This window comes from Sinohyriopsis cumingii, chromosome 19, assembly GCF_028554795.1.
Source record: "Sinohyriopsis cumingii isolate HCF-2022 chromosome 19, ASM2855479v2, whole genome shotgun sequence".
Lineage (NCBI taxonomy): Eukaryota > Metazoa > Mollusca > Bivalvia > Unionida > Unionidae > Sinohyriopsis > Sinohyriopsis cumingii.
Window position 1 is genome coordinate 14,550,161 of NC_142979.1, and position 23,260 is coordinate 14,573,420.

The 23,260-nt window shown below is 35.4% G+C and overlaps 1 protein-coding gene and 1 long non-coding RNA gene across 2 annotated transcripts in view; one reads left to right on the plus strand and one right to left on the minus strand.

The window, feature by feature from the left end:
* The window catches only part of LOC149775161 (dynein beta chain, ciliary-like), a 315,340-nt gene extending 301,932 nt beyond the window's left edge, over nt 1-13,408 (plus strand). The window contains exons 48-50 of the mRNA XM_089944132.1: nt 9,928-10,170; nt 10,786-10,974; nt 11,996-13,408. Of these exons, the coding sequence (XP_089800258.1) occupies nt 9,928-10,170; nt 10,786-10,974; nt 11,996-12,613 (1,050 nt within the window). The 3' untranslated portion in view covers nt 12,614-13,408. The remainder of the gene's footprint in view (nt 1-9,927; nt 10,171-10,785; nt 10,975-11,995) is intronic.
* A 1,235-nt stretch (nt 13,409-14,643) lies between these two features.
* On the minus strand, nt 14,644-17,975 carry LOC149775162 (uncharacterized). The gene is made up of 3 exons (XR_016416597.1): nt 17,695-17,975; nt 16,999-17,146; nt 14,644-15,219 (listed from the first exon to the last, which is right to left on the minus strand). It is a non-coding gene; the product is annotated as an uncharacterized LOC149775162 (long non-coding RNA).
* Between the last annotated feature and the right edge of the window lie 5,285 nt (nt 17,976-23,260).

Genomic DNA, 23,260 nt, shown 5'->3' on the forward strand with positions numbered 1-23,260 from the left:
AGTTTTATCACTTTGCAGTAACTTATGTTATTGTGTTGTGATCCTTGGCTTCTTCTCAGGGGCTTGGGCGAGCATCATGGACATTGGGTAGGTCCTCTCCATGATAATGAGGGTTAATATCCCGAACCAAAATGCATCCTTGCGGTTAGCGTGCGACAAGGTTGCTGCAAGCTTGTATCACCAAAATAAGCTTGCAAATAAATATTTTTAAGCTTGCACAAGGATGGCACCATTTCTGATTATTTTCTTACCAGCATCTGCAAGCTTGTACAATTCACAGGCTTATAAAAAGCACAAGCTTCCACATATTTCCAGACTCAGTTTCTTAGAGAATTTTTATTCATTGCCTGATATATGCATATAAACTGCAAATAACTTTTAAACAATTTCATATAGCAAATGTACAAGAAGCAATTTTATGCTAAAGGTGACCTCAGTTAATTTAATAATGTGGATTATTTAATTTCCAGCAATTATCTTTTGTTATATTTATATATTTTTTAATGTGGTAAATATCAAAACTTAATAATAATAATAATGATAAACAACTCCATTATTTACAGATGCAAGATAAGTAAATGAATATGATTTTATTTCCTGTCATTGTACATTTCCATACGATATCACTGCTCAAATAATGAGAATTATTTTATCACAGAGGGAAAACCCTGGCCATTATTGATATAATTCTGTTGTTCTGAAGCATTTGCTTATCATCATGTATATTATGTGTCCCTGTTGTTATTACAGTAAGTGTTATTTTGAATAGTATGAAATAGTAGTATTATTATTATTATTATTATCTGCTGCCAGACGAAACAAATCATTAGCATTTCTTTTCATACTAAATAAAAGCTTAAAATGTATATAATTATTGTTTTATGTGAGAGAGAGAGAGACCCGCCCCATTCTGACAGCATTCTGTAAAGAATTAAGGCTCATTAATTTTGCTTTTCTATATAAAAAAATCCAGTAATAAAATCATGCAAGATGAAATGTTGTTTTCTGCAACAGAGACCTAATTCAGCAGTTATTGTGACCGCTCCGGTGGTCTAGTGGTTAGAGCGTCCGCCTCGGATGCGGGAGGTCGTGGGTTCGATCCCCGGCCGAGTTATACCAAAGACTTACAAAAATGGTACTAATAGCTGCCTCACTTGACGCTCAGCATTAAGAGGTTAGTGTTAGGACTGGTCGGCCCAGTGTCAGGATAATGTGACTGGGTGGGACATCGTGCTACATGTCTGCGGCATGATGCCCCAGTGCTAGACATCACTATAAACTGCCACATAGCAGACATCGTAGCGATATGACAGAAAAATTGCTAAAGCTACATTAAAAATCCAAATCACATCACAGCAGTTATTGCTCTTGTTTTCAGTCTTGATACTGGTTTACAAATCAGAATCTACATACAGTGTGACCCCGCTATAGTGTGCTCCATTATAACACAAATTCGGATATAACACGGTCGTGGCGTGGCTCCCGAAATTTCATGTACATGTATTTTTCGTGTGCCCCCAAAAAAAGATTATTAAAAAGTACGAAAAAAAACTCGTAAAAAGTTTATCATTTTGGGGAAGAGATCGCGTATGAATAATACAAAACGATCATGGTTAGGCTCCTGAAATTTTATATGTATTTTTCTCGTACACGAAAAAGTATTTTTTTCTTCTTAAAAGTAAGAAGAAGGAAAAAAAACGCATAAAAAGTTTTTCTGGGATCACATAGGTCTTCGCCAATGTCGCAAACTTGGATTGTTTTTTCCTTATTGGCTGCAAAACGTACGATGTGGCTTTTTTTATTTATTGGTGACATTGTTGGCTGTTTATACTTTTATATACAACCATTGGTTTGGAGTGCAGAAAGTCAGAGACCCCATGAAAGTAAGCCGCAAACTGGATATAAAATGCACTGAAATTTATCTATTGTTATATAAACAAATTCTTTGTCCATATTGACAAATCATCTAAACAGTGCATTGTTATATCATAATCCGCTTATCTTGACATCTAGCATGAGTTCTGTATGTTGTGAAGTATCCGCTTTTTGTTGTTGACATTTTTGGTAACGGAGATCAACCGGATGAGGCATTCGCTCGCTAGTAATTAATATATTTACAAAGACTGACCTTTGTATATGGATGGTAAGTAAAATTCCTCTTCTTTTCACTCAGAATTAAATCCTTCAGAACACTCACGATTTCTGTAATAATCCCTGTCATCAAAACACCTGCGTCTCTATCGTCCGTTGACCCTTTATTAATTTTCAGACACATGCATGGATGGCAGCATCACGCTGCTACCACAAATGTGAAGAAAAAAAAAACATCTTACTTATTGGTTTATTCAGTGGCCATAGAGGGACAGTAACTAAAATAGTCTAAACAACAGCCAATTTTAAAAATGTACCCAGATAAAATAGTTTGCTGAAATTTGACAGGAAACAGATTACCTTTGAAGCACCAACTGTTATGTACTCAGCAAATGGAAAAAATACATCTCAATCATGCAATACAATTATTTTGATGTTGCCGCCACAATAAGAAATGGGCATTCATTTGGTTCTCCAAATCTGTCCTTTAGCGGTGACTTCATCAAAGAAAGTCAACTACAGTCGTTCAATAACAGCAAAGAACTTTTCTTCAAAGGAAGTCAGTACCAAACTTAAATAAAAGTGATGGAATTTGATGGATTTTTGTATTTTCCAATGTGACTGGAACACATTAACTGTGCTGTGAAAGTTTCCTTTTAGTAGGGAAAAAATTTATGCTTGCGAACGCTACCAACGGTGGCTTAAAACGCAAACTAACTTTTACCGACTTGGAACGTACTGAAAAGTAAATGTGCTTCGTCATTTGTTACGTGATTGTGCTATGTTTTTCCACTGAATTCAGACTAATATGACCTGTTACAAAGTTATTGAATATTTTAAAGCTCTGTGTGTGTGCATATTTTCGATGGAATCACTTGTATTGTGGATTCAATGTATATGATGAGGTTCACAGGTGAGTACACAGTGTTGATACTCTCTATTCATACTATACATTAGACATTTATATATAAACAGGATTCACGTATATGTACCAATTCATGGTTCTCTCAATAAAGTAAACTATTATATTATGTCTTCTCTGTTTTCACTACAGGTGTTTTTCTCATTTAATATGCATTAATTTAAGATGGTAACTGTGCGAACGAAACACTATTTTACCGCCCGCAGTCATTACCCACCCCCACCCCCCAGTTTTGTTGGGGGTACATTTTCTTCAGCTAACTGACCTGGTTGCTTATAACACTGTTCGGTATATAACGTGGTCGGGTTATATGGCTCCCAACTACTGTGTTATAGTGGGGTCACACTGTATAACATACCCGAGTCACAAAAGCAAAAGGCAGCCTCAGTTTCAAAGAGGCTCCATTTTCAAAATAGGACCGTCACAATTTAGCTTGTTAATTCAGGAAATTTCATTGCAAGCAGTACCAATACATGTGCAGCAACTAATCATGGAATCCCAGGCATAATTTAAAATCACGGAGTTATCATGTTGGTAAGTAAAATCAAAGATTATTTTGCATTTTTCACATTTACTGGACTGCAGTTTGACAGCTGATTATACTGTATTGTAGTATTATTGCTACACTGCTTTTGCTTACAGTACATTTAATGTCATAAGGTGACTTTGTAATCTTCCTTCACATAATCATTGAAAGAACAACTTTGCAGACCATTATTATTTACTGCTGCGCCGGTCAAACTGCAGATTTTGATGCACTGTTGTCAGTTATCGAAAATAGGTTGACGAATTATGAAATTACATGCAAGCATCTTAATCTCATTTCCATTTTTCTTAGGGACTTTTTCTTCTCGCATATCAAATTTGGCAATTACCTGCTTGCAATTAACTTTAATTGAGACAAGTTCAGAGGTCACTGCATTGATCTATTTTTTTTTAATTTTTAATTTTCACAAAAGATGGTAGAGGCTATTTTAAAAGATCTCTAAACATCAACTGAGTAATTTCATTGCTTTCTTCTGGTTAAAGATGTAAAGTACCAATCATTTCGCAGATGTCATCCCTTTCAGATTGGATGGTAAAACTAATATTTAGGATCTCTTTTAAAGTATTGCCAATTTGTGTATAACAGATAGTAAAGTTTCTATGACTTGTGAAATATTTCTCTGATATTGAACTTAAATGAAATATCTTTGCCAAACAGGTAAATAGTCGAACCTTTTGACCAGGTTACATGTACATGTTACTGTAATCTATTTCAGTGGATGGTACCTGACTCTACAAAAAGCAAGGGAGGATGAAGGATTTTATGATGAGAGGATTTGTTTAGAAGTGGTTAAGTGTATTCAGATGACTAACATTCTTGTTTTTCACCTAATAGTGTACAATTGTAACAGAAGGGATGGGAATGCAACCATCTGACAGCATCCTTCCCCAAATGGATTTCAATATGGATGTGAAGTAAAACGTTTCTGAAGCCATGCAGACAAAACGTGAAGATTTTCCCACATATTCAAGAAAATGGCCGTGCAAGATTCCTCAGACTGAAGAGCTTTCACTTCTTGTGTAGCAGTCAATTTCTGGAATGTTCCCTTAATACATTGGATATGAACCAGCCCAAATATTTTTTAGATTCTACCTAATTTGATTGTTAAAATGCACACAAGACTAACAGGAGTTCGATCTCATTTGAGAATCATGTGTGCAAAACGATAGCCAATTTTGGTGTAGTTGTAATTGTATCTTACAGTAAAAGTACCTTAGAGTACTTTCTGGTTCAATTTGATCTTTATAAACTGGTAATTTAAACTAAGCTGATAACACATTTGCAATCTGCACAACATGACTTTGTGTTCCTTAAAGTATTATGATAATTTTAAACGCAAAACCAGAATACACCCATAATGGTCCAAGTTTTGTGTTTGGCAAATGCAGTATCTGATGTAAATTTGCTGACGTACTTTTCATCGTATAATACAGAGAATTAGCAAAAGAATTTTATAAGAAATTCATATGTTCTTAACACCATTTTAAAACTTTTTACCTGAAAGATATGTGTATTTTTTGTAAATAAATCTAGTTGAAATTTGTTCCATTTATTTCAGATTTATTTTTTATATACTCTCCTTTCTAATTTAACTGCAACAATTTTATCACGAACAGTGTTCTTGAATGGCTGTAATGTCATTCTTCATGCAACATTTTTACAGCAATGAACCTTGCGTTATCTTGTGCATACTTGTTTGTCTCTGCAAGCTTGAGCAAAGCAAGCTTGTTGTTTTTTCATGCAAGCTTGTTTTTTGTCCATACAAGCTTGAACTAGCTTGTTGTTCATCATTGCAAGCTTGCACCGGCTTGTATATATTTAGGATTGTGCAAGCTTGCAGCAATATTCTGCAAGTTTGCAATATTACTTTCATGTGCTTTGCACAAGCTTGCTTTTTTTCTTCTTCTCCCCAGTGCAGACTTCCGCAAGCTTACTGCAAGGTTCCAAATACTAGCTTGCAAGATAATAGTTTGTGCAAGCTTGTGACAAGCTTGCACAAAGAGCTTGCAGTTTTGGTTTGGGAACAACCCCCACTTTCAAGGACCTCCCTTTCTTTCCCCCATGTGAAAATAAGGGAAAAGGTACACAGCCTTTGGCAGAAAGTGGCAGTCAGGGGGGTCTTGAATGAACAGTCTCCCTCCTGCTCCCCAGTCTTCCTGGTAACCAAGAAATGCAGGAAATTTTTATAATCATAATCTCCCTGCTCAACCACTTTCACTTGGAGGAATCCTTCAAGATGGAGACAACCTCCACAATCCAGAATGATCTTTGTCCATTTATTTGGGCTGTCTCTATTGACCATCAGGATACGCATTTGCACATCCTGATTTTTCCTCTGCACTGCAAATTTCAGTTTTTACCTAGATAGAAGGTTTTTCAATTCTGGGTTCTGCTGCTCAGATTCATTTCCGTACCCAGTGTCTTCACCCGGATCGTGGGAGTGGTAGAGGCCCACCACTGATTACTTGGAACATCAATTCTCAAGTATTTTGATGACTGGCTGATTCACAATGTCCAAGTTTAGTGTCTTCATCAGGATCTGTTCCACTCTTGGTCCACTGTAACTCATTTGGGTCTCTTATCCAACCTCGAAAGTTGGAACTTGTTTCATCTTCTGACTTATGTGGGTATGAACTTCATCATGAACTAACTTAGTCTGGGTTCCTCTTGATCACATAGATCAAATACTGATTCTCCTAGAGATGCTACAAACATAACCATGTTATCTAATTGTATTTATCTTTCGCTACTCAGAACCCTCAACACCACTGCCATTTGGTTCCTTAGGATGTCTCCATATGCATCCCCTGCTGTTCCTCCTTCTTGCAACATGGAAAGCACACAGAGACTCTTTATCAACCCTGATCCCTCTAGGACCAGATTTTCACCACCATTTTCTTTGGTGGATGAACTGACACAGATTCCTGGTGGGGGTTCCCATACATGCACCTGATCCCACTCCTATCTGTTTGCTGATACATCAGATTCCAGTTGGGGTGCTCAGTTACAGCCAAAGGGCATAATTCTGCATGTTTCTTATCTATGTTCCTCCACTTCAGCACCCTAGGAATGTAAGCAGTATTCTAGCATTGCAAGGGTGCATCAACAGAATAAAGGGCTGATGTGTTATAGCCCCTTCAGATAACATGTCTATCATAGCAAACCTATGACGTGGCACATAAGCCCCTTCTCTTGTGTGGAGGTCTGGAACCTCTTCACTGAGCAGCTTCAGAGAATTTTGCTGAGTTTGCCACATTCCAGGCAAGATGAATGTATTCACAAGTCTGTCCAGAACAGACTGAGCCATCCTCACAGAATGGTCTCTTCATCACTCAGTAAGGGGAAGACCCCTTGTGGACCTGTTTGCGACCGGGCTCAACAACAAACTTCCCTTTTGCATATCTCCTGTCCTCGATCAGAGACCATGGCAGTAGGTGAATTCAGGTTCCAGTGAGATCGCCTATTCATTTATGCCTTCCCATCTGCCAACTGCTACCACAAGTTCTACAGAAAGTCAGAACTTCCACTAGTCAGGTCATCCTCATTGCCACACTGTGCCCCCGCTGATATGGTTCAGTGATCTCCTGTATTTTTTGATCGATCGACCCAGGTCTCTAACTCACAGGAGGAATCTCCAGTTGCAATACCAGGGATCACTCCTCCACAACAGCCCACACATTCTCCACCCTTATGCATGGCTTGTCTTATGTCATCGCTAAAAGAGAAAGAATTTTTTGGCCAAGCTACCAGTTGCATCATTGAGGCCAGGAGACCTACTACTTTCAAGGTCTGTGATACCAGGTGGAAAATCTTCTGGTATTGGTGCAGTAGAGGAACTCATTGATCCTATCTGCCCCTCTGTAACTTCCATTACTGATTTCCTTTTGTTCTTCTTTAAGATCAAAAGATGTTCAGTATCCACTATCGAGCTGCCATCTCCAACACACTTGAATTCTCTTGGGTCAAAATTGGTTCAGATTTGCAAATGGGCTGTCATGATAAAGTGCTCTGTTCTTTTAGAAAATAATCTATCATTGAGTGAATATATCAAATATATCAGTTAATAAGCTAAATAAATTCAGGTTTATGGTTTTTCAGTATAAGGCAACATTTTCTCAGAGAAAGGCAAATGAAATTATTTTATAATAGTTACACACATCACATGCAACCCTATTTAGATTACTATAATAATGTATGAGGTAATTCAAATGATGAAAACATGGCGAAGCTAGCATGTCTCCAGAAAAGAGGATTTAATAACGGCAATAACTTAACCATCACCAATGCATAGTTTTAGAAAAACTTCAGTTCGATATGAACACCTCCTCCAGAGTAGAGAATTCTCAATAAGACATGGTCCACTCGTGCCCATTTGCAAAGCAGTCATCTCTTTCAAGGATGAGATGTGATTGGACATGTCATAGATTATGACCAGAGAATATTGCTTGTTGTGAGTGTTAAAATTTCATTGCAATCTTCTCTTCAAGAATATTCTTTTTCTTTTCACAAATGGAATGGTTCCGACCATGACCAGTGCTCTCTGGGGTCTATAAAAATAGCACAGAAAAGCATAATTAGGCCAATGGCTACTGCATATCTATCAGAGACATACCATTATATAAGTCAAAGTACTGTGTTCCAGAATAAAATGCAACTGAAGGTTTTGGTATAGAGGGCCTCAGAGCCAATAAGCCAAGGCAGCACAGAATTCTTATTTCCACTGGCTGAATGAACTGTCACACACCAAATGTTTTTGATTTAGGCTTGTGATAGAAGCCATACAGTCATTACATACCTGTGGTCCCTACAAAGAGCATGCAAGTGACAATGCATAAACATGTCTTCTTTAGCTGGTAATAAGAATTGCAAAAAATATACTTAACATTTTTTTTCGTGAATTTCCTCAAAATGTACTTTAGTTCTGCAAATCTGAATTATGAAAGCTATGTCATGGGTTCTAAATCTTGTTACCACAAAATTGTCCTATAATTTCAACTAAATTTCAAACTGCAGTCACATTCTTCTTACTGCACTTAAAATGTTCATATTTTTCCTACATGATGATTCCAAACAATTGATGACAAAACAAAAACACATGCAGCTGATTCAAGGCGGGTCCCTCCCTGTTCAAATCACATGTACTTCATATGAAATTGACACAGCTTAATAAATACAGTCCACACAAGCATAAAAGCAGGATTGAGTGGATTGACGGAAACAAAACAGAATATATCCATTCCAGACAAACTGGAAAAGTTGTTTTCAATGCACATTCATTCACAACCTGACTCAAAATTTCAATTTTATGTAGACCAAAATAATATCCAGAGCGTGATGAAGTTTAAAGGTTGCTGGGTGGTGCTATGTCCACATAAATATTGTTACTGTGTAGTGATGAATGTGCGGTTGTGTATTTATTTTGGAATACAGAGTAAATTCATTACTTTGTTTCTTGTTGTTTTTTTCTTTTCCTTATTAATCCTAAGGAAGAAAATCAAAATGAGTATATAATAAAAAGGTTACTGCATTTGAATGTGAAAAATATGAACCCACTTTTTCAGATTAATATTTCACTCCCAAGGTCATGCATTATTACTCAGAAAAACTTGTTCATATTTTCCTATTCAAATGCACTAACCTGTAATTACTAACATTTATTGTATTCTTTATTCATGGTTCTTGTTAAAATATTTGATTCATCTGAATATAAATTAATATAGCAAGATGAGCAGCTATCATAAAAAATTCACTTTTATATCACATGTATATAGATTAGCAATAAACCAATTCCTTCCACCAATGTAATCACTATAACATAAAAAAGAGTAATGAAAAACACAACCTTTTAACAATGACACTCATACTTTCCTCCAGTGTCAGAATGTTTGTTATTTGTGTTGGAAGTTCTGCCATCGCTGCCAAGGTATTAATGTTATTATTGATTAATTGTAATAACAGCTATAGCAATTTTTATTAGGTTTTGCATTTTTTATATATATATATATATATATACACACACACACACACGCACACACACACCAATCAGTGAATGAAATCAAATGACATAATTAACATTCAGAAACTTAATAAAACATTTTTGAGACAACAGCCAATGGCCTAATTCATAGACTACATAAATGGATTAAATCTATAGACAATGAGTGTCTGGCTGCACAAAGGTGAACAGATGACATCTTGATGTATGGGTTAAATTGAAATTAAATAGCTATTTCACATTGAATGAATCAATTCAGCTGAATGATTTTAATGAGAAACATTTAATAATATTTTTCCTTTCTTGTTTGAGCATAGGAAAAATAGTCTATATCAGTTAAATATATTTTAAATCAGATTTTCCATTATTTAGTTGGATGGTGAATTATACTTTGCTCCTGGCTTCCCTGCCCCTCCAAATACTGACTATAATGGATACCATGCCTACATTGATGAAGTACTGCCACCAGAGAGCCCCAATCTGTATGGACTTCATCCAAATGCAGAGATAGAGTTCCTGACCACCACATCTGACAACCTGTTCAGAGTGGTGTTTGAGATGCAGCCTCGTGACAGTGGATCGGGGGCTGGTGCAGGAGTCAGTAGAGAAGAAAAGGTTGGTAAAATTGTGACAGAATGAGTTGTTCTGAAGTTTTAATTTTCACAAATTTATGTCTCTTCATGATTTTAGCTGACTGGGACATAATTTTCTAGTCTGAGTGCAAAATCGAAGATAGGATCTGTCCAGTTTTCCTATCTCAGCTGAGCTAGCAATGCAATAATCCAGGATCCATTTATAGCAAATCCTTAGTCACACAATGTGATTGATTAAAGCATTTAATTTGCCCAAAATCCTGTTTGTAAATACAGTGGATTCTGGTTAATTGGGCCATCTTTTAATCAGAGCAGCTGTTTATTTGGGACAAATCTTAAAGGACAAAATACATGTATACCTTTTTAACTCCTTCGGATAATTGGGGTAGCCGCTTAAACTGGGCCAAAGTGTTCTAGTCCCGAGGTGTCCCAGTTAACAAGAATCCACAGTACTGTAGTTACAACTCTATGCCAGCATGTTTGTGAAAAAATAAATTTGATGCACTTTTAAAAGAACATGCTTCCAGAATGTCTTAAATTTAGCCATTCAGTTTTGCATGCACTTTTGACATCCATTAAATTCAGCATCTGTTCTTGATGTTCAGATGATTCATTGGTTTAAATTTCCACATTTCAGCTAAAGACCACTTTGGATGAGATATTGGAGAAATTACCAGAAGAATTCAATATGCTTGAGATCATGGGCAAAGTTCCTGTGGAAGAAAGAACTCCATATGTTGTTGTGGCTTTCCAGGAATGTGAACGAATGAACTTCTTAACTAGAGAAATAAAGAGATCACTCAAAGAACTAAACCTGGGTTTAAAGGTATTCTGTTATAATGTTTCATTATCCCTCACCCGTTGAAGTTGGATGTAGAAATGGGTTAAGTTTTTTGTTCAAAACTACAAAACTGGTACACTTCTTGGACTTGTGATATAGATGTTTCTTTTTCTATTCGCTATTCTTCATTTTTTTTTTCAGGTCCTTTTATCCATTGGTTCACCCATCTGCTGATCATTAACATTTTTGTTTCTAGAGCAAAACTTTGTAAATTTCCTATGTATGAAATCAACAAATCCTTCTGTCTCCTGACATTTTTGATGAGGTGGGGATATAGATGACTCCATCTTTTTTAACTTCCAGTATCTATTACAGCAATATATGTTGCTGGTTTGAGAAATAACGTAGATTAATTACATTGGTAAAATGCAATCTTTTTGTCGGTAGAAAATAATCACAAAATAATCAGATGTCATGCATTGATAAAATTGCTGTACATGTACAAACTGTTCATACTTTTAAATCTAAAGCACAAATTCAGATGCACATTATTATTATAGTAGTGATTGTGCAATCTTCATAAATTGATCAGATTTGTTTGTAAGTTACAACTCTGCCTTGAGAAGCAGGCCAACTATCTTTGATTTAAGGAAGTACAGTAAAACTTTGCTACCAAAACCACTCATGGGGCTGTAGAGAGAATTGGTCGTATAACAAGGATAGTCATAGTATTGCAACATGTATTTACTCAATATTGAAGGAGCATATGCTTCTTTTAATTTGGGATCATTGTAAGGCAGGATCTTGTTGTAGATACCAGGTACAGCAGTTGCTATCTCTGTTTTAAGTATGTTCTAAAGGAAATTTTATTCTGCATCACAGATTTCTGTATCTTCATGCATAACAATGACTTCATAAATCTGATATTACCAAATCAGCACAAGATTTATAACTGGATTTAGACAACAGAGAATAAAATTTAAAAAATTATTCTATTAGAATTTAACCACCAAGTTGTTATGCTAGACTTATAAAATTGTGGCTTTTCATGTTATTTTCATTGTAGGGTGAGCTGACAATTACAGCAGATATGGAAGAGCTTGGGAATTCTCTTTTCCTAGACACAGTGCCAGCCTCCTGGGCAAAAAAAGCATACCCATCCTTGTTTGGCTTGACTGCCTGGTACGCTGACCTACTGCTGCGTATTAAAGAGTTGGAAACTTGGACAACAGACTTTCAGCTTCCAGCAGCTGTCTGGCTGGCAGGTTTTTTCAATCCACAGTCCTTCCTTACAGCCATCATGCAGCAGATGGCCAGAAAGAATGAATGGCCTTTGGATCGAATGTGTCTACAGTGTGATGTCACAAAGAAGAGTCGGGAGGAAATGGCTGGACCACCACGTGAAGGGGCATATATTCATGGTCTTTTCATGGAGGGGGCTAGATGGGATGTCCAGACAAGCTTGATTGCCGAATCTCGGCTGAAAGAATTGGCACCACCAGTTCCAGTCATCTTCCTCAGGGCAATACCAGTAGACCGACAAGACTTGAGAAATACATATGACTGTCCTGTTTACAAAACAAAGCAGAGAGGACCTACTTTTGTATGGACTTTCAATTTAAAAAGCAAAGAAAAACCAAGCAAGTGGGTTCTAGGTGGAGTTGCTCTTTTGCTACAAGTGTAGACAAGCTGTACAGTTTGTCCATAAAGTATCTGGAAGTGCACATGTAGGAACATTGACATAGAGGAATATAACATTTTATTTAATTCCACCATACCTTTTTTATTGTTGAGTCAAAAGAAGTTGCCTTAAATTATCCATTTATCATGCTCCTTCTGTGAAAGATTGGCATGAAACTGATGAATGAATCCATTCCTGAATACAAAGATCAACAGTCTTAATTTGCTGTGAGAAATGGACTTTTTCTTGAAAATATAAAGGCTGATTTGTTCTCATGGATGCCAAACATTATGTTTTTGACGAGTTACACACTATTTTGTGAATTTGTTGATTTTTTAAAATCTGTATATTGCCAAGTAGATATTATTGTTCCAAGAATTTCTGGGTGGTTTTCTTCTGTATTTAAGATCCATTTCTGTATAAGAGCATGACTAGAACATTCTATTGGATCAATCCTGATGTTGAGATTTACATAGTGGCAGCTTTGTTATTGTAATCCAATTCTTGTAATTTTACTCATTTATTTTAGTGTATTTATATGACAGAATGCCATGAAACTATAATGAATTAAATCTTTAAAGATATCCCCCAGTTAACTGGCATCTTCTACAGTAAATGTGATGAATGCTAAACAAGGTTCTTGCCATTTTATACTTTCTCTCTTCCAATTGTTGCTAAAATTCCTTTTGAAACTCGTTAAGGTTTTGTTTTCAAATTGTTTTTGTTGATTAAAATGGCATAATTGTTTTGCTATTTGTTAATTTTATATTTGAGATAATAAAATTTGTTTAATTTCTTGATGACTTTTTATTTAATATGTCTACTCCATAATAATATTGCAAGTGTTCTTATATATTTACAAAATCTTCACATTGGCCAGAAAGTAATATTTTCATCATTCACTGCTACATAATAATGACCTTATTTAAAGAGGGTAACACAATTAGCTAAAAACTAATCTACCTTGAGGCCCTCATACAAAGGAATTCATTTATTTAAGCTGCATCTCTGAAGCCACTGGATATATTGGGTTTGGAAGAAGGAAATAGAGTGGGCATTTCTAATCTCAACTGGAATACTATTCCAGAGCAGAGTTCCAGAGTATTGGAAACTTTTTTTAAATAACTCCTTATTTGGTTTGGGAATTTTATACTGTTTGGTAGACGTGGATCGCAGGTGGGGAGTATTACCAGGTAGCCTATACTGGAATAGTGATTGTAAATATTCAGGAGCACTATTCTGAGATATCCTGTACATTAATTTGGCTTTTCTCAAACAGATTCGGTCTTTAATAGGTAATATTTTTAACCTACCAGCTAAACTTTCCTTGCTTTCTTTCTGGATAGATATTAGCCCAAATGCTCTTTTTTGAAGATGTGCCAGCTTTGCTATGTTTTTATCATTTGAATTACCCCATGCTGTACAAAAGTAGTCCAAATAGGGTTGTATGTAACTGTTGTAAAATAGTTTTCTGTGCCTTTCAGGGAGAAAATGTCTTATCAAACTGAGAAGCCATAAACTTGAATTGACTTTTTTACTGGTATGTTTTATATGTTCAGTCCATGATGGGTTATTATCTACCAGAACACCAAGTAGTCTATTATGACAGACTATTTGCAGATTTGTATCCTTCCATGTCAGACATAGTTCATCACTATCAAGATTTGTCCCACACCAAAACTGCCTACCCTTCTGCACATGAGATTCTCACGTGAGATCTAACTCAGGTTAGTCTCATGTGCAATTTAACATGCAAATTAGGTAGAACTCACGTGAGCAAAAAGATTCTAATAAGAAAATCACATGTGCAGGAATTGTTAACAAGAGCAATATCTTGCTCATGTGAGCCACACCTTGCTCACATGAGCCACACCTCGCTCACATGAGCAAGATCTGCTCACATGAGCAACATCTTGCTCACATGAGCCACACCTCGCTCATGTGAGCAAGATCTGCTCACGTGAGCGGCATCTTGCTCACATGAGCAAAAACAAAAACAAAAAAACAACTATAGTATTTAGTTTTTATTGAATACATACATACATCTTTTACAAGAATTAAACAGAGTAAGATCAATATTCAAATCTAGTAATCATAATCATATAATTTGAGTTTGATTAGTGATCTTCTAATAAGGTAAGACAGCTAGATGTGATGTGATGTGATTTTGATTTTTAACGTAGCTTTAACAATTTTTCAGTCATATTGCTACGATGTCTGCAGTGTGGCAGTTTATAGTGATGTCTAACACTGGGGCATCATGCTGCAGACATGTAGCATGATGTCAAGACAGCTAAAGTATGTATGTATGTATGTATGTATGTATGTATGTACCTGTTATATTAATACATCACATTTATTCTATAAACTTTAAGGTCATAATGAAAGATACTGCTGGAAATTTGCTTCACATGAAGACCATTCTTCACTGTTCCAGAAAATTCTAAGCAAACAAAACGTGTAATTGACATTCCTGCTCCTGAATTTCATTATTTGCCAGTCTGCAACAATATTTACACTTGGAGATTGTTCTCTTTGAATCAATGCATACCTGTTGACCACTGAATTTAAGTTAGCAGGCTCAGTTTTGAACTGTTGAAGAATGAAACCTGAAATGAAAATGAAAAAGTTGGTAGAAGTTTTTTTTCTGATCACAGCATTTGAGACATTCTGTAAGGTGGATTTTTGAAGATTTGTTTTGCAAGGTAAAGGCAAAATACATAATTGTAGTTTGGATTAGATGACACTTTATCACACTGTGAAAATAGGAGCCAACTGTTTTCCCAAGGACACACTTAAGCAGCCAACCCAGTCTGAAAATTCATCCTTTGGACTATGAGTCAAATTGCTCTACCAATAGAATTACCATAGTTCAATAGCAAACATATAAACTGCACTGTTGATGAGATACCTGCAAGTCACAATGCATATTCCAAATCTGACTACTACTGGATAAAGATGCCAATGTGTACCCGGGTATTCTCCAATTGATAATAACATGGGTAATAAAACGAACAATTGGGTACCCGTTTTAAAAAAAAGTGTTCACAGGAGCTCATATGGTTGCTTACAATTTGCTTGTCATACATGGTCTGTATAATAATACAATCCTTTCTCAAGTTACCTATATAAGAATCAATGCTGATATTTCAAGCCTGACCATCCTAACTTCATGCCTGTCCTTTTGGTTCATGTGCCAATTTTCTCCTGACTTAAAACACTGGTGACATTAACTGGGTCAAATAAAATTAAGCACAATATGAATGTCTGGTTTAACTTGGCTACTGTAACATGCACTTCTTATACCACCATGTTAGGACAAAAAATGAATATAACGGACAACTATACAGACTGAAATATAAACATCAAAAAAAGTTTGCTACTTAATAACAGTTTTGAAAAAATCAAATAAAAATTAATGTATTGGTAACTTCTGCATGAATTTTACATCAAACAGTTCCAAGAAAACAGACAGGTTCTTGAATGTGAAACCATTTGCCCTAGATTCATTCTATTATGATACTACACACATAGCAGTCCAGCTTAAATAGAAAATAAATGGCATCAGATATCATTTTTTTTAAAAGAAGAAAAAACAACAACAAAAATAACCCGGGATGTATCAATGCAACTGATGGATGTTATGTAACTGAAAAATGTTAGAGAAAAGAGATTTTGTTAAACTTAAAAACATGTTGCACTGGACCGTCGTTATGGGATGAACAATGGCAGGTTGAGGATAATACAACAATCAACATTTATGGACTTTATGATGATTCGCAAAAGTTACTGTAGACATGTACACTAGTCCAAATGACTGTTATGCACAAATAATTTATTAATTTCTTTTGTGTCTCTATTCTCATCCATACTACTAATCCACACAAGTTCAACTGATTTGTGACAAAAATTATAACTGCATATACATTTTTCATACAGTTTTCTGTAATAATGGCATGTAATTTATACTCTTGTTGTGCTCAGATTATGATTTTTGCCACTTATATAAGTAATAATTATGCTTACAGCTCTTTTTGGGGTTGGAACATGTGAACCTACAACAAAGCAGTTCAGCTTTGACACATTTAATACAATTTCCTTTTGATTGGATACTCTGGTAACCAATTGTTAGAAATGATGGGTACACATTAGAAATTTCAAAAAAATTTACATCTCTACTTCTGGAACAGTCCTCTGGAAGATTTCTCCAAAACTTTTAGGATACATTTTTCCAAAATATGAATATTTGCAATATATAAAGAAATTTAAAATCTGGTTTCCAATTTTTATATTAAAAAAAAAATGTATTGAGGGTTAAATGTTAGAGTATGAAATGCACATGTTATCATGTGTATTACATCAAAAGACTTGAAGCGTCTTATACATACCCTTTACTGGAGTCGGAATTTCCTCTAGCATGGCAATGGGGATTTGTCTGACTTCTTCCTGTTAATACTGTCAATGTTTTGCACTTCTTTCAAATGATTGCTAACTTTGTTGTGTTGATTAAATTGTGTGACCTTCATGAAGTTTAATCTGTAAAAAGATAAAAATTAGTATAATTTATCATTTTTTTTTAAATCTATGCAGAACAGAAAGAATGCACTGAAATACCAATCAAAATATTTGACAGACAGGGCAAATGTCTTTTAGGAATAAAATCATGAATTAAGCTACTGCATTGCAGCTTAGCTGGTTCTCAATCGTGTAAGTTTGTCTTGATCCACACAATCAGCAATACAATAATACGAAGAACATTTATGTTTGTACAAATTGTTTCAATCGGTAACGCAAGTGCTCCTCACTGAGGCGCCCGCATTATTATTGGGGGTGGGGGTAAGGGCCAGACATGGTTGCACTGTGGAAGGCTTAAATATTCGATGATAGTGTGGTGTAGATATCATTTTTAGAAACAGGAGGTTGAATTATTATCTTTAAGTAAAATCTGAAACAAACCCTTGGCTCAATTTTAAACGATCATGCGAATTTATGCTTAATTGCTTATAATGTCGATGATTCAGGTTATCCACTTTGATCATTCTATATGCGAAAATTGTAAAAAGAAATGAGAAAAAGTAACTCACCTCTTTCTCGGCAAAGAACCAATCCTTCATAATCCTTGAATCTTCCCTAACAGCACATCGACCTCTTTTGTTTCGTACTGGACATTAACATCAGTACCGACATGGACATCTTTATATGTTGGTGTTGGTTTCGATATTTTAATAATGTCCACACTCTTGCTGTCAGAAAGTTTTAAAAGCAAACATGTTGAAGGAGAATATTAAATAACTTTCTTCATAAACAGCATGGCCCTTGCTAAGAGAACATGGCCCGCGCGTAAATTTCTGTCTGTTCGGTTTAAAAGTGCTATTCTACATGTACACTGCAGGTCAACATCCAGCATCTGTTGAGTTCATCTGAGGCGCCATATAGGGTAAATTATTAGTAAACATGTTGTTGTACGCATAGGGGATTGTATCATTGATTACAATATAAAAGTGAGTCATACATGTAGTATAAAAATAATACTTTTATTATTTTATACTGCTGTACGACTGATATTTAAAATGTAAGCAACGATGTTGCATAAAAACTGAGCTATAAGTGAATTCATATCATTAATAAGTTAATTAATACAAACCTAGTTAATTTTGATGTTTTTACAGTAGCTTGTGCCGAGCCATGCCCCATAGGACACTCTAATGGTTCTAACAAGCCGATTCTTCCACCGTGTACTCTGATAACTTGGGTCTCAGAAAAGTTAACGGAAACGTCAGTGATTTGTTTTGTGATTATTTCAATAGGAAACTTCTTTTATAAACTTTGAAATGACATGATCAGAACATTTAAAAGGCAGCAAATAAGCAAAATTTTCCATTGCCAAGAATATACATGTGTAAAACAGTACGAAACAGCTACACAACCAAACACGACTGGATTAGGCAGTTTCTTACGGATTTATTAAATTTTATGTACAGTACATGTTTTTTTATACTGATAATGTATATATGCATAGGAAACGGGGTTGGGGTGAAACCTCGATAATAATTTGTCTAATACGTAACCTGTTCGACTGTTCAGTCGGCGTTTGAATTTTAGCGGCCACTAGACAAAATGTTTAATGTTACCCCGCGTATTTCTTTGATGCCAGACATTCAACGTCGGTGGTAAATGTTTTATTAAACACGTTATTATTATTAATCCTTTATGGTTTCTGCGTGGATTAAACATAGGCTGTTTTATAGAATATGGGGAGGGGGGCATCAAGCATACGTACGCGGGGGGGGGGGGCGCGTAAAAATGCGTGGTGGGGGGGGTCAAGCTTTGTCAGACTTTTGCGTACGTACTAAATGGAAGACCCCTAAGCCGAATTACACAATTCAGTAAGTATAAGACTGTATTGACTTTTGTGCGAACGTTAGGCATGGAAGAAAATGACATAGTTTATGTAATTCTCTAATTTTTATGGAAAATGACTTGAGAGGTTATTAGGCCAAAAGGACTGTGCATCAGTGTTTATTTTTTTCCAGATATGAGGCTATGTATTTGTTTTACAATTTGATTGTGGGGTTTTAGAAGTTTGTGAATAAAGGAGTTGCATCATATGTTTATGGTACATAGGATTCATTTTAGGGCAAAAGTTTTCTTTCCTTTTTATATTTGTAAACTGTGAATTTTAGGGAGAGAAACATTTCACCTTTTTACGGATTATTAAACATCAGCCACGATCAGTATGCAAGTTATTAACTCTATTCTTTGACAGCTGTTAAAGTTTAATGGGTAGTCTGGTTATACAAGACCTTAATTCTGAATTGTTTCGTTTATAAACAGTGAAATGAACCTTAATATGTTCAAATACAAGGAGCCTGTTGGGTCAAAATAAGATTAAAACTCACTGTGAGAAAATAAGTTGAAAATGTTTTAAAATTTAAAAAATACAACAAAGTAACAGCAAGTGTAAAATAGAAATGATGTCTATTTGACATTAATGGAGATGCTTGACATTCAACATACACAAAATATTTAAGTCCAAATTGCTCATGTGATAACTCACATGAGAAAATCCAACTTTGAATAAATTTGAAATAAGTGTTTAACCAGAATCTAAGTCCAAGTTTCTCACGTGAGTTTTCATGTGAGAAATTAGAACTCTGTCTTATTTTCAAACATGGTTGTATGTAATGGAAAAGAATGTTTTCTAAGTTCTACTTTCTCATGTGAAAATTTAGATTCTCACGTGAGCAAAATCTGCTCACGTGAGAATCAGGTTAGTTTTTCCCTGGCTCACAAGATCTAACAAACTGCACACGTGAGCCTGCAAAATCTACCCTATTTGCATACATTTCTAACAAGGTTCTCATGTGCAGCTTATGAGCAGCTCATGTGAACTGGTGAGATTTTTCTGTACCGGGTCCTTCTTTGCCGTGTTGAGATAAGTAATATTTTAGTTTTACCAGTATTTACCACCATGCCATTATATGTGCACCAGTTTTCCAGTTTGTTTAGTGCATTCTGTAAAGAAATTTCGAGCTCATGCTTTGTGCTTTGGATGTCTGACAATGTTGTGTCATCTGCATATAGATCTGTAGATGATATTGAATCTCTTAGTAAAAGTGGTAGGTCATTAATAAATAAAATGAATAGTAGTGGACCTAGAATTGAGGCTTGTGGTACTCCATATCTAATTGTTTCAGGTTCAGACAGAACATTATTTATGTAAACATGTTGTGTTCTCTCATTTAAGTACGAAGTAAACCATCTAATTGTTCTTTCATCACACCCAGATTTTCAGTTTCTTCAAAAGGATTTCATGATCCACCATGTCAAAAGCTTTCCTGAAATCTACAAATACAGTTCCTATTATTCTACCTTGGTCAAGTGCTTGAAGCCATTTATCAGTTAGGGAGATCAAGGCAGTCTCAGTGAGGAATGGTTCTGTCTAAAGCCTGATTGATTAGGGTGTAACAGCAAGTGTTTGGTTAAATATGACATGAATGAGCCATGGACATGTTTTTCAATCAATTTTGACAAGTTTGGTAGTATTGAGATTGGTTGGTAGTTAATATCAGCATCATCCTTAGAACCAGATTTGTGAATAGGAGTTACTTTTGCAGTTTTCCATATTTTGGGGACAGATGAGGTTGCAATACTTAATTATGAATGTTATGCTATCTACAATAGCAAAGGCAGAAGATTTAGTGAGTCGTGGACCAATCTGATCAAGTCCTGTAGCTTTCTTGGTATCAAGTTCACTGAGACATTTCTTACAAAGTTTTTTGACACTGGTGGGATAGAGAAACATACTTCCTTAGAGATTTTACTGCTGCAGAACTTTTTCAGTTCATTAAAGTTGTTTTCTATCACTGGCTCTTTTAACTTTGTGGTAATGTTGATGAAAAAATCATTGAAAACATTTGCAATGTCAGTTTCATCAGTGACTATGGTGTCATTTACCAGAAGTGAGTGAATTTTATTTGTCTGTTTTTTGTGTGTTCCTCCAGTGAGTTCATTGAAGACTTTCCAAATGGAGTTTGTGTTGCTCTTTTTGTTTTCAAGCAATGATTGATAATAAGTTTTTTTAGCTTTTTTAATCATACTTGTTTTATTTCTCCATACTTTATATTGTGCATGGTTTTCCATAGCCTTGAATTTGTCTCATGTTTTCATAGCATCTAGGATTTCAGTAGTAAGCCAATTAGGTTGAATTTCAGTCTTTACTCGATGTACTTTCAGTGGTGCATGCTTAGATACTACATCCATAAATAAGTCAGTCCACACCCTCATGGCTTCATCTATGTCATCCAAATTTTGGATCATACTCCATGGAACTTTATATAGGTCATTGAGAAATTAATCTTCATTAAAAGTTTTGAACGATCTGTAAGTGATCGTTTTATGTGTATTTTTCTTATTTTTCTTGCATTTAACCTTTCTTGTCAAAAAAGTAGGATAGTGGTCACTAAGACCAACATTTGGTACATTAACACAAGCCACATTGTCTGGTAGGTTAGTATAAATGTGATCAATAAGAGTGCTCACTTTTTCTGTTACCCTTATAGGCTCATTTACCAGCTGGTCTAGGCCTAATGATTCAATAAATTCCATCCATTTGTTCCTTATTTGAGTATTGAGAAGGTCCTTATTTATATCTCCGAGGATATATGTTTCTTTCTCCTGTGCTAGAACATTTTCCATTTGTTTCAAAAAGTTATCATTCCAAAATGCTTTGGAGGAAGGTGGTCTATAAATGAAACCAGCTAGGAAAGATTTTGCATTATTTTGAAAAATTTCCACCCAGATACTCTCAATTTCATGTGACTCCAAGTCAAGTCGCCTTTTTACATTTACATCTTCCCTAATGTATACAACCAGACACACACAACCCCCCCCCCCCCCCGCTGTCTCTCTGTCCCTACGAAATGGTTTATTGTAGCCTTGACAGTGAAATAGATCATCATTGTGGTTAGCATTTAATTTGGTTTCAGTGAGTTCTAAAACATGTATATTATTTTCCTTGGAAGACAACATTAACTTAATCTGGTCTATCTTTCCCACTATACCTTGCACATTTAAGTGACCTATGTTAAAACCTTTTGTATTTAGTTTCATATCAATTACATGTATGTCATCATGCAATGGGGTACTCAATGAGATTGTCTCCATACTACTTTTATCATTCTGACATCCTATTTCTATATTTAAATGTTCATATATATTAGCATCTTCAAAGTCACATACAAACCCTGAAAATCCATTTACATTTGCATTTACAATAGTGTCCATTGAATAGTCAGAGTCAAGAGTCCCACTGGGTACATTTAGTTTTTTTGTAAATGAAGCGTTGGCATTCTCCTCTTTGCCAGCTTCCTAATATGTATACATTGATGGACAAAGTCTTTGTTTGTGTCCATATTTATGGCACCTAAAACACTCAATCTGTTTGCCATGATGGCATACCTGTGTCAAGTGCCCAGTTTCTCCACAGTTGAGACAGCACTCATCATTAAAGTGCTTGAAAATAGGGGCATACATGTTAATATTTCTCAGAAGCTGAGAGGTTCCTTTTCTGAAAGCGTACACAGCATACAAGTTTGCTTGTAATCAAACCTAATTTTACAAGATTTTGTATATCAACCTGCCCTTAGCAGCCAGCATTTCTCATCTGCTCCAATTTTTTAAAAAATAATTTGCCCCAATGGTTTCATCACACAATAACATGCTACTTTGTTATGATGCAAATTCAGATATAATATGATTGTATCATAGCCCCCAAACTTTTTGCAATAATTTCACCAATTTCATGAAGTACTACACAGCGATGCTGCCAAATTAAACAAGTTTGATTTAATAATTTTAAAAGATTTGTTGTTTTCTTCAACGAAAATATCTTGTCACTGTGTCTTTTTTATATGAGTAAGGATATGTGAACTTTCTATTTGTGAATGTTCATTTTGTTTGTGTCAGTAGTCAGTCACCATACTTTAAATTGTACTCATTTTATTAAGGCCATCGACTCTTTATAAAAGCTGGTAATTATTAATCTATTATTAAACCATATTCTGTATTTGTCTTCCATGCATCCTGCATACAGTTGTTGCTTAGTCCTGCTTACACAACCAATCACCAAACAGCATAAAATATAACCTG